Source organism: Amphibalanus amphitrite, unplaced genomic scaffold (assembly GCF_019059575.1).
Source record: "Amphibalanus amphitrite isolate SeventyFive unplaced genomic scaffold, NRLGWU_Aamphi_draft 001664F_arrow, whole genome shotgun sequence".
Lineage (NCBI taxonomy): Eukaryota > Metazoa > Arthropoda > Thecostraca > Balanomorpha > Balanidae > Amphibalanus > Amphibalanus amphitrite.
The window spans coordinates 1,527-19,091 of NW_024883157.1; the positions used below are offsets into that span (position 1 = coordinate 1,527).

Sequence of the window (17,565 nt, forward strand, 5' to 3'; positions counted from 1 at the left end):
GTGCCAAAAGCTCTAAAGGGCGCTTAACCTGCCAGGAAATTACAATGATGCCTACAATGCTCAAGAAATATATGAGGTCTTGTGTCATATCCTCTGTCCGTATCTGTATCAAAATGCAGCAATACAAGTAGAAACTAGAAAGTATTTCATACAGCTACTTCCGATCTCAGGAATTCCATGAAAAGCATTAGCATGCCACCACCACTCTGTCTGTGAAACTCGCCATACATTTGATTCCTTGTCTTGGGTCAGTGCTGCCGAGAAGCTGCACAGTGCGATAAGGCCAGCCGTCATACCTTTCTGACATCGCTCTAATGTTCGCCTGTCCCACCTTTGACGCTAATGTGACCCTCACCTACGACGTATGGCGTCATTACGTCAACCATTGCGCTCAGTCGGCCGCGAGCCATAGCCACCAACTGCCATTGTTCCAGTTATTGGTGCCACTGCCAGGTCGTGGGCTTTCATGCTTTAGCGCTATCCGCACAGTGGTGATTACAACACTCAACACTCATGAACAGGCATCATTGTTGAATGAGACTGGACAGTGGTAAATGCTGATGACAAAACATCACAAAAGAGACACTTGATACCATTATCCAGGAGCCAGCACCCAGTAATCACCATATCGTCGAGGTAATTAACTGTGCCGTCTGACTGTTCACAGGTGTCTGCCCGAAGGGTACCAAGTACGTCTGTGAGTTGCGCAGCGGTGAGGCGCGCTACTGTCTGCAGGAGGTCTTCATCTGCGACGGAGTACGACACTGCAAAAACGGAGAGGACGAGGGCGTCGACCTCTGCAGTGAGTACATCAATCGCTCCACGTTCTCCGACGGCTTTCGCTTTTAAAAGCACTTAAATGTGTGTAAAAATCCGTGTGCTTTTTGTTGACCATTCCAGGATATTTCACTGAATGCTCGTACGAAGTATCGGCAAAATAACGTAACATGTCTATCCAGTGCACACTGACACTGCACACAAACTATTTCCGCTTCAGTGATACATGGCCCGTTTTTTTAACGAGTGGTGTCGCAGTGGTTCAGTTGAACTCATTATAAAAATAATATAAACATTTAACACCGATCGTTGGGAACACCTGCGCGGATTTATACTCATTTGTAGCTAGGTTAAGTTTTGATTACCTTGTCTATTCTTCTTTCATCAGCGTTTATAATTGAACGCAACAACATATCAGTGTACTGTGATGAATGCACAAAATGTAATAAATTGCCTGCATCCTGACAATATGTTGCTGCTTTGGTGTAGTTTTATCACAATTTTACGACTGTCGGTACGTCTTGAAGGCAATTCTGCTGAGGCCCCACGGCGCGTAAATGACTCTGTTTGGCTGTTTCAGAGAGGGGGAAGATAGCTACAACCATATACGATCCCAGATTGTACGGAAACGCCTCGAAGCTCTTCGGCGATCGTGACTCCTGCCGTAAGTTTGTTTATGAAAAGGGGAATATGTAACTGATGTCAACAGAGTGCGTTAAAGAAGAAAATAAGTATGAGACAATCTGACAAACTTCCACCTTAGATACAATTCATGATTGGGTTTTAATGGCACCCTAAGTACTGGGGCATTCCACGATAGATCGACCAAAGCCGTACACCCTCATATTTTATTTTTTGCTTAAAATTGGTCTAATGGGTTGTGATGGGCGGGGAAGCCAGCTGTGCCAAGGATTTTTTTCTTCGAACAACGGTTTCCGAGATATAGCCTCAGGCAATTCCTGGAGGTCACGCTGCAATCCTATGTTTGGCGGCTTATAACTCAGAAATTATTGGTTTTCTATGGTAAAAACTTTAAATGGTTCAACTCGCAATCAACCAACAAACGTTTTGGCTATCTCGGATTTTCGATTTTGAAAATTTTGATCACGTGACATCTTGACCTTTTTTCGAAGAGTGACCTTGATATTTTCCCAACTGAAAGTCGCAATTATGTCTGATGACGATTAAAGCTTATCAATTGTCATTCATATGCGACAATAAAAAATTGGCTTTTGGCCTGCATTGACCTGAGATCAGGTCATTTTTGTGACCTGTCCTTTATAAGTCAATGGCAGAAATATCGGCTACCACCGAAACGCATCTGACCGGTTCAAATACTTTTGAATCATGTTGAGTTAGGCTATATTTGATGGCACTGGTGCAGCTTTGTATCAGTGACCCGCTGAAAGGTCATCCGAGGCCACGCGTTGAACACACAATAATTTTCCGTTTTTGGCTGTACCTTTTGCTCTAATAAAGAAAGAGACGTAGAGTAGGCACCAATGCGTTTGCTTTCGCCTAGCGCCAGTTCGTTTTGAATTTCAATACCGATGACCTAAGGTCAGGTCAATTTCTTGACCACCCCATTATAAGTCAATTGGGGAAAAATCAGCTCCATTATTTTTACAGTAAAACGCGTCGGAATTGCCTAATATACCATGAGTGACTTCATATACGACTAACTTTGACTACCTTGAGACCTTTTTTGCTCTTGGTCAACTGTGGCGTTGCTCTTGGGTCATGTGACGTCATTATGTAAAGGTCACCAAATGTTTTTTGCTAATAACTCCTTACAGGTTTGAGATACAGCCGCGCGGATAGGCTCATTGTGTTCAGCTCGTCAAGGCCCATCGAATGATATATATGATGACCTTAAGGTCACGTGACCTAAGGTCAACTTTTGACCTTGACCTTTCGAGGTCAACATACACATGTTTCGATGCGGATCGACGAGAAGATCACGATGGTGCTATTAGTTTGTTACTAGCTGTGATACTTTGAAAGTTATTCGAGAAAAACTTAATATAGGGGAGAGCGGGGCAATGGCGGACAGTGGGTAATGCCGGCCACCCATCTCTTGTGAGTACTTTGTCCATCACTAATCAGCTGATGTTGTTTACATTTCAGTTGAGCGCCATTCTAGCACGTGGTGCAAGTTTGTCACGGTAGCTCCATTATTTTCATTTTTATAGCGTTAAATGTGTTTTCGTATCTGATTTTAATTTTTGTTGCATCTATTTGCTGACTGTGAAATGTGTTAACCCTAGAACGCCTAGGGGGGGGGTTGTATCAACCCCCCCTGAGGTTTTTTCGAAGTGCACGCTAAACGGCTTGTCGTAGCGGGCTGAAATTTTCAATACCCACTGGGGCAACCTTTGCGCATCTTTTGCCGAAAAAAAATTGATCGGGTCATGTCAGGTCACGGAGTTATGACGTCATAAGAGGTACAGCCTCCGGCCGGATTTTCACAAACTGAGTGCCAACGCCCGAGGTTTCCTGCCGGTGGTACGAACATCGGTTGATGGATCGTGATGAAACTTCCCATGCATGTTGGGGCAAGTATTGGCTATCATATGGCATAAGAAATTTGACCGGGTCAGGTCAGGTCACGGAGCTATGACGTCACAAGAGGAACAGCGTCCGGTACTATTTTTGAAAAGCGCCCGAACCACTATTTTGCTAATTCTTGTCACCTCAATGGGAATATGCAGCAATATTAGCTTCTATAGGGAGGAAATGGACCTCCCAAATCCAAAAATACAATCAGATTTCAAAAATTTAAATTTTGATTTTTCGAATTTCTGCCGCCGACTGTGACCTTGCCGACTTCCGGCGCTCCCAACGCGCCATTTTTAGAGGGAAACGAAATACATACCAAACGATAGAGAATTGATCAAGGAACACAATAGTGAAGGTTTCAAGTCGATATCTCCCACCGTTTTGCCGCAATCGCCGCCGAAAGTTGAAAAAAGTCTATTTTTCCGAAAATTTGACCTTTGACCGGTCAAAAGTAGGTCAAATGTTGACCTAGGACCAAAAAATATACCACCAATCGCGAGATCTCGTTGAGAGCAATCCGTTGGTTTTTCCGCTAAGCTCTACGACCTTCCGTTTCGAAACGCCAGGGGGGGGGTCGTAACAACCCCCCCCCTGGTCGTTCGTGTTATGAGAAATGGCCTGGTCGTGCGAGGGTTAACGCATTTTCAGAAGTGCTGCTTTGCAATGACCTTCAATTAAGCCTTTCTTAGGCGACTGCTGGATGTGAGGGGTTTGCGACACAATGCCTTTGACTGCTGCCTGCTTTCTTAAAATAAAGCTGACCTCGGGGTAATACCGGACACGTGTCCGGAATGACCCCACGCGGTTTTGTTTGCGACTTCTGTCGTTAAAGCTCAACGTTTCGGGTTGCTGTGTTTACGGCTGTGTTAGTTTGCTTGCTGTTTACGGTTGTGTTAGTTTGCTGCTCTGTTGGCGCCGCGCTGTTGTGTTGCAGCGAGTGCAGTGTTGTGTTGCAGTGCAATGCACTGTTAACTGCTGAGTACAGTTGTCGTTTCTTAATTCTCACTTAAATTTCCATCGAAAGAACGGTTTGAGGATGAATACCAGTGACGATATTTCGACTTTTTGTGCTATTGCACTTAGTGGCCGGCATTACCCCTCGCTTTTTTGCACCTCCATTTTTCACCACATTTTCGCGTAGGCTCTGAATCTGTCATCAGTGATCTGAGATACTAAAACTGGGTGTTATCTGAAAGCCTATTCCTTTGGCTACAACCACAGTCAAAATCAATAAATAGCTTCAAACAGCTAAGCTATTGAGCAAAATGCTTATGGTGTCGCCATTGCCCCACTCTCCCTATATATGTAGTGCCGCCATTTCGACTTTCTTTTTACCTCTGTGACGTCATCTTTGACCTGAACTGAAAATGACCTGAGTAAAAATTGTAGACCTTATCCATGTGTACCCTGTGCCGTTTACCGCTTGTCGCTATCTTGATTTGTTCTCGAGATGTCGCTGTCGCTCCCGCTCGTAATAATGGGAAGGTCATAAAAATTACCTGACCTGAGGTCAACGCAGGCCGAAAGCCACTTTTTTATTATCGCATATGAATGACAACTGATAAGGCTTTAATCGTCATCAGACAAAATTGCGACTTTCAGTTGGAAAAATATCTAGGTCACTCTTCGAAAAAAGGTCAAGATGTCACGTGATCAAAATTTTCAAAAATCGAAAACCCGAGATAGCCAAAACGTTTGTTGGTTGATTGCGAGTTGAACCATTTAAAGTTTTTACCATAGAAAACCAATAATTTCTGAGTTATAAGCCGCCAAACATAGGGTTGCAGCGTGACCTCCAGGAATTGCCTGAGGCTATTTCTCGGAAACCGTTGTTCGAAGAAAAAAATCATTGCCACAGCTGGGTTCCCCGCCTATCACAACCCATTAGACCAATTTTAAGCAAAAAATAAAGTATGAGGGTGTAGATTTTATTTATTTTTGGTCGATCTATCGTGGAATGCCCCTACTAGTCGATTCCTTAGTACATAGTTTTCATCTGTACTACAGGTGCTGCCGAGAGGTACCGATACAGGTTACCTGTGCCCAAATTTCTTACCAGTCATTTGCTCCATGTGCATCAGAACTGGAGAACTACAATCAGCCGGTGTGTAACTGTGTCTACAACACTCGCCTGGAGTGTGACGACAGACAACTGACGCGGATACCGGGCAACGTCAGTCCAAACGTCACGCGCATGTAAGTACGTGACGTATGCTGCCCCGGGAGAGTGTCAATCGAACCCAAGGCGATATATGTAAAGGGTCGAACCGGCTATACTCTGGTCTTTTCCACGCGATGTTTTCAAACTTCAGCCCCCACGTCACGCCCATTGATGTTCTTGGTTACCATCAGCTACAAACAGCGTCAAGCCTGACTCGGACGTCTGCTGTCCTGTAAGATCACATCAGTCCCAACATCAGACCAATACGAGTTATTCCGTCCCGCTGCATACCGTCCCGCTTCAAATCCTCGGCAGTAAAATCCGCCGACGGTGTAGGATGCCATGAGCCTCACCCCTATATTTCCTCTGTTGATAAATTGCTGTTGATAAACAATTTTCAGCTATCATACGACCAATGTTGAGCATCTCTAAGCCGTTTCATTGGATCAAATTATCATAGTACTCATACTGATTCCATATACCTACAGTGATGCACGTTCGATGGCGCACAATGCTTATCGATTTAATCAGTATAGTCAGTATAGTCGGAAGACAGCACAAACCGGCGTTATTACGCATGCAAAATGTCATTGCCCCATTTGCATAGTAAACGACGATGTAATCACATTCCCAGTACCCCACGGTCCGAGTTGATCCATTTTCCGGTATCTGGACAGGCTGAAGTCCAGTCCAGTTTGATCGGGTGCTGAAGATCATGCATGATGCATGTGGCATTAGACTGTCATTATGCATGTGTGCAGTGTGCATTGTCTGCAGAGCCAGCTGATAGCTGTTGGCAATAGTGCCCACTCTATCATACTTGCTTGTCTAATGAAAGGAGACGGAGCATCATGAACTTTATGTGCAATATTATCTAACATATAAGCGCGGTTTATTGCAGATAGCAGTTTTCAATTAAGACCGGGAGGCCTCCATGTAAGATATTTCATAGTAATGACTTTGTGTTCATTGACGTTAAAATCAAGTTTTTAGCCCTTCTTGTAAAGCAAGTATTTACTGGTTTATTGATATCTTAGTGAAGTCATTAAAACAGCAAGCCTTTTATTATACTTGACGTCATTTTCGTTGCATTGAGCGTGTTTGTACTCTTTAAAAACCAACAATAGCCCACACAATTAGGTATGTGTCTGTAATAATTACTTTTACAAAGCACACTTATTATTGCTTCTGATATCGAGCATTCCTCTTTTTTTTTTTTTTTGATTAACGCTGGCGAAAATTAAGTTCGAACATAATGGTATGTTGATCAAACATCAAATTGAGGAAACGCAGCAGTTGGTCCATCGGGAAAAACACTTCATTCAACGACAAAGAAAAAATATATTAGGCAGTCAACTTTGCCGAAAAGTTACGGGCAACTGAGTTTCATAACTCCAGAAGTAGAATTCTGGAACCACTGGAATCTAAATGAGGTCTAGATGGGCTGCTAATTTTCCTGACCTCCAGGCGAAATGGAAGCTGTTCAGGGGCATGCTTTGAAGAAGTACACCGTTCTAATCATGGGATGCTCATAGTTTCAGTTCTTTGCTAAGTGCTCCACATATAAAACAATGCTTGTTTACTGCTCAGTGCTCATATCTATTGTTATATATATGACATACAATTAGAAAAATCCGTTGGTGATGAATAAATATGTACTTAGTGATTGGGAATCCAAAGTTATTGTTCAAATGCTTATATATGTAGGTATCGAACAAAGGCCCGATTCGAAAAAAGAATACCCAAATTCATTTGGGCCATCCATGTGGTAGGTATTTCTGCTACCAAGAGTGAGGAAAGGGACTAGATCCGGTTGATTCGGTCTCCCGTCTTTCCACGCCCGTCCGGCGGAACCCTGTCAAACACGGTCCGTGGCTCAAACATCCAGCACGGGCCGGGCATTTCCAAACACCTCCCCTCCAGCGCTCAGGCGGATACTAGAGCGCCTGTCTACACTCTGAGGTCAGCAATAGAGCTTCTATTTAGACACCCCAACCGGTCAGCGTCACTGGTCAGGTGTAACACACTTCAGGCACGCGGCGACGAGCTCCGGTATGAACCGCGCTTTAGGGCGATCCAGTTAGAGTGGGGTGTAACACGTGCTACTACCGGGAGGCCGCGGGCTGAGGGCGGGTTCACAGGGTGGCGTCAGGGTATGTGTTTACTGGAGCTGCGGGCTGTGAGGTCGGACTAATCCGGGCTCGCATACCGACCGTTTTAGATCACAGGTGCTTTTGGATGATGCAAAGGTAGCGAAGAGCATGGTGGGCAAACCTTTAAACTTTCAGGCTTTCGATATGGCTGAAGGATTAAATCATAATTACAGTTAATTACGTACGTGTGTAATTATGCTGTGTTTGGTTGAATTCTGTCAGAAGTTAACCCGCATTTGTTCATTCGAGATAGAGGTGAGAAAACTGCACTCGTAGCTCCCTTAGCGCAGCAAATTGTTCATGCATGTAGGTATGCAATGTGCATTGGAAAGGATAGCAAGTCAAGTGCCGTTGCAACATATGTTTTAGGCCGGGTATGAGAGCCACTTTAGGTCCGCACCTGATAGTGCTGATGTCATTTAGGTCGGAAGGGATTTAATTAAAGTCGAAACAAGGTCATCGTTCTTTGCTAGTCGGGATATTCCTCCTTTTTATCACACCGCACTGGTGCAATGCTTCCCTTGCACGGTTCCAAGAGGCCTCAGAGGTGCTTTCCGTGTAGTTGCCAGCTGATGACATCGTTTTTGTACTTGGAGCTGAAGTATGCAAGCTGTCCTCAACACTTTAGCTTGCTAGGTGATGCCACAACTGGAAATCTACATATTTAAGTGCTGCCGCTAATATCGTGTCTCATTCATATGATGAATACACGTTGCTCGTTTCAACAAAGCGAATCGATGACAAGTTTACGTTTTTTTTTTTACATTCTTTGAGAAAACTCTGTTTTTAATGATACTTATATCTTAACTTCGTTTGTAGGCAAAATATAAATTCAACACTTCAGATGTGCTAGATGTGCATTGTGCAATAAAATAGCTACCGATTCCTGGATCTGGCATGGTCAGCTAGACTCATGTGCGGCAGTGGGGCAGTCACGTGCCCCGTACTTTGGCACCCATAAGGACGCTTTGCCTACGGCATGCGGAATGAAAGCTAAATGGCATCATCGCAGCTCAATAGCGTATAGATAGCTGATACCAGATATGAATTCTGATGTGATGATGAACATAGCCGGCTAAGCCGAAATTAAGCACAGGAAAATGGCCACAATGACGCTTGATTGAAAACTCAGCAACTACACATATAGTTATTTGACAGAGCTTTGTCTATGTGATTGCTGATGAATGCTAGACAATCCCAAGAAAATTTGCCTTTTATCCTCTGGCGTTGGAATAAAATTACATTACATGTAGGCAATTATCCGCATTCAAGCTCCAAATGCTATTACATCAAATGCGAATAGCGATATTAGACCTCCATATTTAATTATCGATCTATAGTTGCTGGCTCAGGATAGCAATGCACACACAAGAAAAGAAATCCTGTAGGTATATCCTATTACACATATACATATATCCTATTACACAATATACATATCAGTAAAAGGCTCCAAGGCTCCATTTTGATAGCAGATGTACCATTTTCACAAGTAGGCAATGGGCGTTATAAAGCCATGGGTATGCTGCATGCTAGAATATACTTATATATTTAAAGCTATCAACGCTCTTCCTCCAACAAATAGAAACGAATACAACTTAACACACGTACGTACACAAAGGGAATCTTCTGAAGATAAATGAAGCCATCCGACAATGAGTTATTCTGGATCATAGATAACATGAACTACCTGGATTGGACACTCGTTTTTGGCGCGAAAAATAAGAGGCCACTTTGGCCTCTTATTTTTAATGACGGATTTTTAATAAGTGTTTTAAGAGGCTGATATCTCAGCAACCGCTGGGCCGATTCGCCTGCGGTCTTTTTTGTTGGGTAGCTCCATCCTTTTTGCCCCGCAATTCACTTATCGTGGTGCGTTCATGGGTGACCGTCGTGGCACGTGGCACGTGAAAAGTTGGGGTGTTCAAGTCGTTCTGCTGGAGTAACTGTTTTGAGAGGCTTAATCTCAGTAACCACTGGGGCGATTGACTTGCGGTAACTTTTGTAGAGTAGCTGTATCCCTTCTAAAAACATTGGATACTCGTGATGCACGTGAGTGACCCCCGCTGCACGTGCGAAGTGCAAAAAACAGAAGAGGCGTTAAATTTGTTCCCATTTCAGTAACTCAGCAACTACTGGGGCGACTTCGCTGAAACTTGGCATGCATGTAGGCACCCACAGGGCAATGCCCGCCGTCAAAGACATCCGTATGTCATGGTTGGGGTGCTATTGCACGTGCGGCGCACGTGCAGGAGTCGCTTCCAGATCTCGAGAACGGCTGGACCGATTGCGCTCAAATTTGGTACACGATTAGAGACCGGCGAGAAGGGTGCCATGCAAAAGTCAGCTGGGACCCATATTGCACGTGCGCACGTGCAGGGTGCCGCTTCCAGATCTCGAGAACGGCTGGGCCGATTGCGCTCAAATTTGGCACCTCGCAAGAGACCAGTAAGTAGAATGCCGTGCACCGGGGAGGTTGTAGCTCTGCGCGTGCTCACGTGCTCACGTGCACACCCTCTGTCATATCTCAGAAACGGACTGACCGATTGCAATGAAATTTGGTGTGTGATTGGATGCTGAATGTGTATGAGTTTTTCTAAGTCGATGAAGGTGAGGTAATGTACGTGCGCACGTGCAGGGGTCGCCTCCAGATCTCGAGAACGGCTGGACCGATTGCGCTCAAATTTGTCCCACGACTAGAGACCGGCGAGAAGAGTGCCTTACCAAAGTCAGTTGGGACCCATATTGCACGTGCGCACGTGCAAGGTGCCGCTCCCACATCTGAAGAACGGCTGTGTCGATTGCGATCATATTTGGCACATCGCAAGAGACCAGTTGGTAGGGTGTCGTGCACCGAAGAGCCTGTAGCTCTGCGCGTGCTCACGTGCGCACGTGCACACCCATCTGTCATATCTCAGGAACGGACAGACCGATTACAATGAAATTTGGTGTGTGATTGGATGCTGACCGTGTATGAGTTTTTCTAAGTCGCGAAGGTGTGCTTATGCACGTGCGCACGTGCACGAGCACACCAACATTAACAGCTTAAAAACTGGAAGGCCGATTTCGATCAAATTTGCCGTGCGATTAGGGGATAAGACAACAAATTGCATTGACTGTGTGCATCAGAATAAGTGTGAATATGCACAACCCAATTTTTAGAGCTGACAAAACGAGCACGCTGGTGGTGATCAGATTCGGTTCATAATCGATAGCGTAGCTCGCTCAGGCTGGGTAGTACGGTCAGGTCAGGTATATACCTGACCTGACTGAAATCCCCAGTCTGAGCGAGCTACGCTATCGATTATGACCCGAATCTGATCACCACCAGCCTCTGCCCGTTTTTCAGCTCTAAAAATGGATTGTGCACCTTCATATGTGCATACTCGCACCCATTCTGATGCACACAGTCAATGCATTTGTTACCTTATCCCTTAATCGCACGGCAAATTTGATCGAAATCGGCCTTCAGCTTGTTAATGTTGGGTGTGCACTTGCGCACATGCATATTCAGTGCTGGAGCATACAATAAATGCACTTTTTTATTTCCCAATCGCACACCAGCTTTTACTGAGATCGGCTAGTCCGTTTTTAGCTGTAAATATGGGGTGTGCGGTGTGCACGCGCGCACTTGCTTTAGCACAACTTCGTCGACTTAGAAAAACTCATACACGGTCAGCACCCATTCACACACAAAATTTCATTGTACTCGGTCAGTCCATTCCTAAGATATGACAGATGGGTGTGCACGTGCGCACGTGAGCACGCGCAGAGATACAGGCTCCTCGGTGCACGGCACCCTACCAACTGGTCTCTTGCGGTGTCCCAAATATGATCGCAATCGATACAGCCGTTCTTCAGATGTGGGAGCGGCACCTTGCACGTGCGCACGTGCAATATGGGTCCTGACTGACTTTCGCAAGGCACCCTTCTCGCCGGTCTCTAATCGTGTGACAAATTTGAGCGCAATCGGTCCAGCCGTTCTCGAGATCTGGAGGCGACCCCTGCACGTGCGCACGTGCATTACCTCACCTTCATCGACTCAGAAAAACTCGTACACATCCAGCATCCAATCACACACTAAATTTCATTGCAATCAGTCACTCCGTTTCTGAGATATGACAGAGGGGTGTGCACGTGAGCACGTGAGCACGCGCAGAGCTACAACCTACCCGGTGCACGGCACTCTACTTACTGGTCTCTTGCGAGGTGCCAAATTTGGGCGCAATCGGCCCAGCCGTTCTCGAGATCTGGAAGCGGCACCCTGCACGTGCGCACGTGCAATATGGGTCCCAACTGACTTTTGCACGGCACCCTTCTCACCGGTCTCTAATCGTGTACCAAATTTGAGTGCAATCGGTCCTGCCGTTCTCGAGATCTGGAAGCGACCCCTGCACGTACGCACGTGCAATAGCACCCCAACCATGACATACGGATATGCATTGCCCGGTGGGTGCCTACATGCATGCCAAGTGTCAGCGAAATCGCCCCAGTAGTTGCTGAGTTACTGAAATGGGAACAAATATAACACCTCTTCTGTTTTTTGCACTTCGCACGTGCAGCGGGGGTCACTCACGTTCATCATGAGTATCCAATGTTTGTTAGAAGAGATACAGCTACTCTACAAAAGTTACCGCAAGTCAATCGCCCCAGTGGTTACTTAGCTATAGGCCTCTCAAAATAGTTACTCCAGCAGAACGACTTGGAACCCCCAACTTCTCACGTGCCACGTGCCACGACGGTCACCTGAATGCACTACGATAAGTGAACTGCGGGGCAGAAGGGATGGAGCTACCCAACAAAAAAGACCGCAGGCGAATCGGCCCAGCGGTTGCTGAGATATCAGCCTCTCAAAATACTGATTAAAAATACGTCATTAAAAATAAGAGGCCAAAGTGGCCTCTTATTTTTCGCGCCAAAAACGAGTGTCCAATCCAGGTAGTTCATGTTATCTATGTCTGGATGAATGATGGATCGCAATTCTGACTGCTGATGCTTTGGTTCATTTCAGGTACTTGCATCGAAACCGGATCGTCCTCCACAAGGGTGATCTGGACAAATACAAGAAACTAACGATGATGTAAGTGCCAGATAATACCGGCTCACCATTGGAAAAAGCATTATGTAAATGTATCAACAATGTTGAGACACAAATGATTGATAAGTTGTGACTTCTAAAGTGATAATAATCGAAACGTGAAAACTGGGTATTAGGTATGTTAGGTATGTTGCATTAAAAATGTATGGAAAAGACAAAACAATTTTGCACTCCCTTGAAACCAAGAACTACCTTAACAATTGTTTTACATCGGCAATGTTGCAGCAACCCAATGAGTATCAAACATCTAATTCATTGACCTTTTATTCCATAGAAACCTGAATGACAATGGCATCGAAGATATTCCGGAGGGTCTTTTTGCAAACCAAGACAGTCTTTTCAAGCTGTAAGTATGGCGCCGTTCACTAATTGGAGAGAGAGAGAGAGAGAGAGAGAGAGGAGAGAGAGAGAGAGAGAGAGAGAGAGAGAGAGAGAGAGAGAGAGAGAGAGAGAGAGAGAGAGAGGGAGAGAGAGAGAGGGGAGAGAGAGAGAGAGATTTGGCAAGTTAGCTGTTTTCCCCACCAGTCAGATTGTTTTTAGTAACCCACATACACTGAAATGCTATAACCTGACTTTTAGGAGTTGTTTTGTTCAGTTGCATGAGTATGCATTTATAGGAACATCGCTTTCACTGGTTGTTAATATAATCAAATAACTTTTTTTCATGCCAAGTCCGCACCCAACTTGGTCTGTGTGACATCCCGTTGCCTCCGTCTGCCCTGTTCAGATTGCTGCGAAGGAACCGGCTGACTCGTCTGCCGGAGATGGCGTTCTCTGGCGCCGGCTCGTCTCTGACGCAGCTGCTGATGGACCAGAACCTGCTGACCCACATGCCGCCCATCGGACACCTCACTCAGCTGCACTTCCTGTGAGTTGCAGCGAGCAGAAACTCGCCAGATAGCTCGGAAGAGTTAATACCCTGGGGCGATTCACAGGTGGGAGGAGGCTAAAGATAACAGTTGTCAGACAATTTGCTATCGCCAATATAGCGATAACTGTAGTCTTTTCGTACGTCCCTGGCCAGTGGCCATACCGTGCAGAGTGCCCAACAATTTGGGCGCAATCAGGCAAAATGCGTTACTATTACTCAGCCTTTCCTGTAGTCGCAATTTGCTGCCCTAATCGGGTGACGCAAGCCAATAAAGTAGTCGCGCAATGCGGCTCTTTGGCTCTTGGGAGATGTTTTTCCTGATACCTGATTGTTTTTTTTTTTACTATTGCCGTAGAAACAGCCAGACCTACTGAGTCCCTTCGTTTCGCGTGTGTGCGCGCGTGTGTGCGCGTGGCAGTGTTTTTTATATTGTATGTAGTAGTCTATGCCAAAACGTATCCAGTAACTATACACGGCTGCATTTACTTTTCCAGAAATATGAGCTACAACAGACTAACTCTAGAAAATTATGAGTTCCCAGAGTGCAAGATACAGAAACTGTAAGTACATGTTCCACTTAATTGCATTGTTTCATTAATATTCCGTTTCACTTATAAGGTTTTATCGCTATAGTTTTGTGAACGACAGACATCCGTGCACGGACGTCGAATCATATAATAAAAGGAATCATGATTCCTTTTATAAAAAATATCCATTCATTAAAATGTCGCATGTATGTATTTTTTTTTTTTTGAAGTGGAATAATCACTTCGTCAATAACAATACTTATTAGGCTGTCAACCAGTTCAGGGTTATTTATCCCATTTGTAGACGACGAATGAAACCACTTCTTGCATCATTGGCGAGTTTCAGCTCCATTGAACAATACCGAACTTCCCTCAGGCATCTTGACGATCAGATTCGGCACATCACCAACAAAACCTTTCGGAAACTGCTGCATCTGAAGACGCTGTGAGTACGATTTCAAGAATAAAAATGTTTTCACATAGATCGTTCAAATAAGCATCATTTGTTTTCGTTTCAGTGTCAGGTTGGGAAGGAGCAGTGGAGCTCAATTTTGAAATGTTTAACCCTCGCCCCGTTTGGGGGGGCCATTTTGGCCCCCCCCTGTGGGTTTTCCTGAATAGCAAGAAAACGGCGGCGCGCAGCGCCGCCAAATTTTCAGTACCTTCCCGGGCATCAATTTGACACCTTCACACCAAATTTCAAGTCCTAGGTCACCTTAGGTCAGGAGTTATTGAGGTCAAACTGAGGTTATGTTCGAGCAAAAATGAGCAAAAACATGCAATCTTGAAACGCTCACCAAATCTACAGTTATCAAGCAATTTCAAAGTTCTTTATATGGTCTAGTAGACAAAAAGCGGCGCTACAAAACTGCTATCTCGGATTTTCAAAATTTTTGGTTTTTGACCAAAAAAAAAATCAAAAAATTGATTTTTTAGAAAAACTTTGAAAAAAATCCAAAATTTTTCCGAATTTGGAAAAAAACCGGAATATATGTGATAGTCCCAGCGCTCTTCTAAATGCATACCAAATTTCAGATCGATATCTCGTTTTTTGGCCAAGTTATAGCGAAAAAACTGTTCAAAAATGATGACGTCAAATTTTTTAACTCAATTTTTAGCGATTCTAGACCACGTACGGCAAAACAAAGACCACCATTGAACTCCCCGTGACGAGCTGCATCGATTCGATACCCATTTTATGCAAAAATATTAACTTTGAAATTTGACCTAATTTGACCTGACCTTGACCTGACCTTGACCTGACCTTGACCAAAACGTGATCTAAGCTGGCCCCAAAGGCTGCCTGACCCATATAATCGCATTTGTCATGTAAAATGGACCATAAAACATGTATCACACGACACTTTCATATTGTGACCCCCCCGTGACCTGACCTCTGTGACCTGACCTGGTATCAGTGACCTCAAATAGCAAAATATGTGTTTGAAGAACATTTCCCCATCGATGATTTTCAATGAAATGCATTTTACTCGATTTTACAACGCATTTCTTGAAGTGCCTGTAAACGGTGAAAATTGGACCTTTGACCTGACCTGTGACGTCATCGGTTTGACCTAGGTCAATAAAATTGGGTCACAAGGTAGTTCCCCGTTGGGGCTATCCAACGCCGTTTACCGCTTGTCGCTATGTTGCGTGGTTCTCGAGATCTTAGGGGGGGGGGCCAAAATGCCCCCCCCCCCTCCAACCGGGCGCTTTGCTCGGCAGAGCCCAACGGGGCGCGGGTTAATGTTATCATGAAACCTACTGCTCTAGCAAATCTATGACAAAATATCTTTAATGCTCGTCTCGCGAAACTCGCATTTGTGCATATTCCTACTAAAATAGTCGTTGGTGAGTCAAGAAGCTCCATTGATTTCACTTCCAAAAACAAGCTATCCATTTAATTGCCTCTCTCACAAATAGCTTTTCACATTCAGTGCTACACTCGATGTCGATAACACCAGCACACAGCATACAGGCCGGTTGACATAGGATCATCTAACATCTCGAGGCGATTTCATTTTTCAAATGGGCTCGTTTCCGTTTTGGGCAGGTTCTTGCGAGACAACAGGATTGAAGATATCGCACCGGATGCTTTCAGTGGTCTGCCCAACCTCACCGAACTGTAAGTATTTATATCTTGAAGACAGCAGTGTGGCTGGTTTCATCATTATTTTATCCGCTGTGTTCCATAATCCATACTGATACACCGTAAAATCCATTCACTGATGTCTAATATCCATTAAATCTGCGCTGGTGGAGATGGGCAGCTGAGCCTAACAGCTGAGCTGTGATGTGTATTAATAAATCTAAAACTCAGCTGTCATCTATGCCCCAACTAAATTGTCCGGGAAGCAGCGGGGTATACTGGATCACCATCCCTTTCTCGGGTGGAAACGGCCGTGGCTGTTACGACGCTACCTCGTCAACCTGACTCTGCTTCGGCTGTGTCCGCGGGCAATCTCCCATAGACAGGCGCTCCATCAAAACTACGACCAACGAGCTGCCCATACTCTTCAGAACGGACGACCAGCAGCTCAGCTGGGGCCCGCTGAAAACGAACATTCTTAATTTGTAAACTGGCTAAGTAAAGAGATTGGAAGGGGCCGCGTAACGAGAAAACGCGATACAAGTTTAGCCATTTGACCGCTCCGCAGGGCCTGAAAATGATGGCTGCTTGTTAGTAGTTTCCACACTCGGCTCGACGCATATTTGAAATAGTTCCTTGTAAGCCTGGATGTGGGTCGCTTATGACAAAAGTTTGGATTAATTTTCAAAAGCCCAACCAGTCAGCATCACACCAGCATTGTTCTGTGTCTGCATGCATTCATTCAATATTGACTACTTTCATACCCGCAGCTTACGCGTAGTTTGTTGTTGCAAGTATGCAGTGAGGTGCGCCTATAGCGCAACCAATCTACCCTCAGCAGCTGTAGGTACTCGGCCTGCGTCTGACGTTTATTTTCGTCTGTTCGTCAGCTACCTGTCGGGAAACCGTCTGACGCTGCTACACCGCTCCTGGTTCGTCACCACCGGGCGGCTCACGGTGCTGTAAGTGCTCACGGTGCTGTAACTGCTCACGGTGCTGTGAGTATTCACGGTGCTGTAACTGCTCACGGTGCTGTATAACTGCTCACGGTGCTGTAAGTGCTCACGGTGCTGTGAGTATTCACGGTGCTGTAACTGCTCACGGTGCTGTAAGTGCTCACGTTGCTGTAAGTGCTCACGTTGCTGTAAGTGCTCACGATGGTTACTATAGAACACGGTTTAGGGCTGAGCTCATTTGGGATAAAAGACGACAAGGGATGGTAATTGTCCATTAACCCGGCGGCCGCTGGGCCTCCGCGCCACCCGCCGGCCGCTGGGGGGGGGGGGGGCATATAGTTGCCCCCCCCCTTTACTTCTGCGACGATATCGTCGCA

General features: G+C 45.3%; 1 protein-coding gene across 1 annotated transcript in view; it reads left to right on the forward strand.

Annotated features, from left to right (window-relative positions):
- Nucleotides 1–667: 667 nt before the first annotated feature.
- LOC122374502 (relaxin receptor 2-like) overlaps nt 668–17,565 on the forward strand; it is a gene marked incomplete at its 5' end in the record, with an annotated part of 73,059 nt that continues 56,161 nt past the window's right edge. The window contains 10 exons of the mRNA XM_043353298.1: nt 668–802; nt 1,358–1,441; nt 5,418–5,532; nt 12,659–12,727; nt 13,020–13,091; nt 13,473–13,613; nt 14,111–14,176; nt 14,520–14,588; nt 16,197–16,268; nt 17,123–17,194. Of these exons, the coding sequence (XP_043209233.1) occupies nt 668–802; nt 1,358–1,441; nt 5,418–5,532; nt 12,659–12,727; nt 13,020–13,091; nt 13,473–13,613; nt 14,111–14,176; nt 14,520–14,588; nt 16,197–16,268; nt 17,123–17,194 (895 nt within the window). The remainder of the gene's footprint in view (nt 803–1,357; nt 1,442–5,417; nt 5,533–12,658; nt 12,728–13,019; nt 13,092–13,472; nt 13,614–14,110; nt 14,177–14,519; nt 14,589–16,196; nt 16,269–17,122; nt 17,195–17,565) is intronic.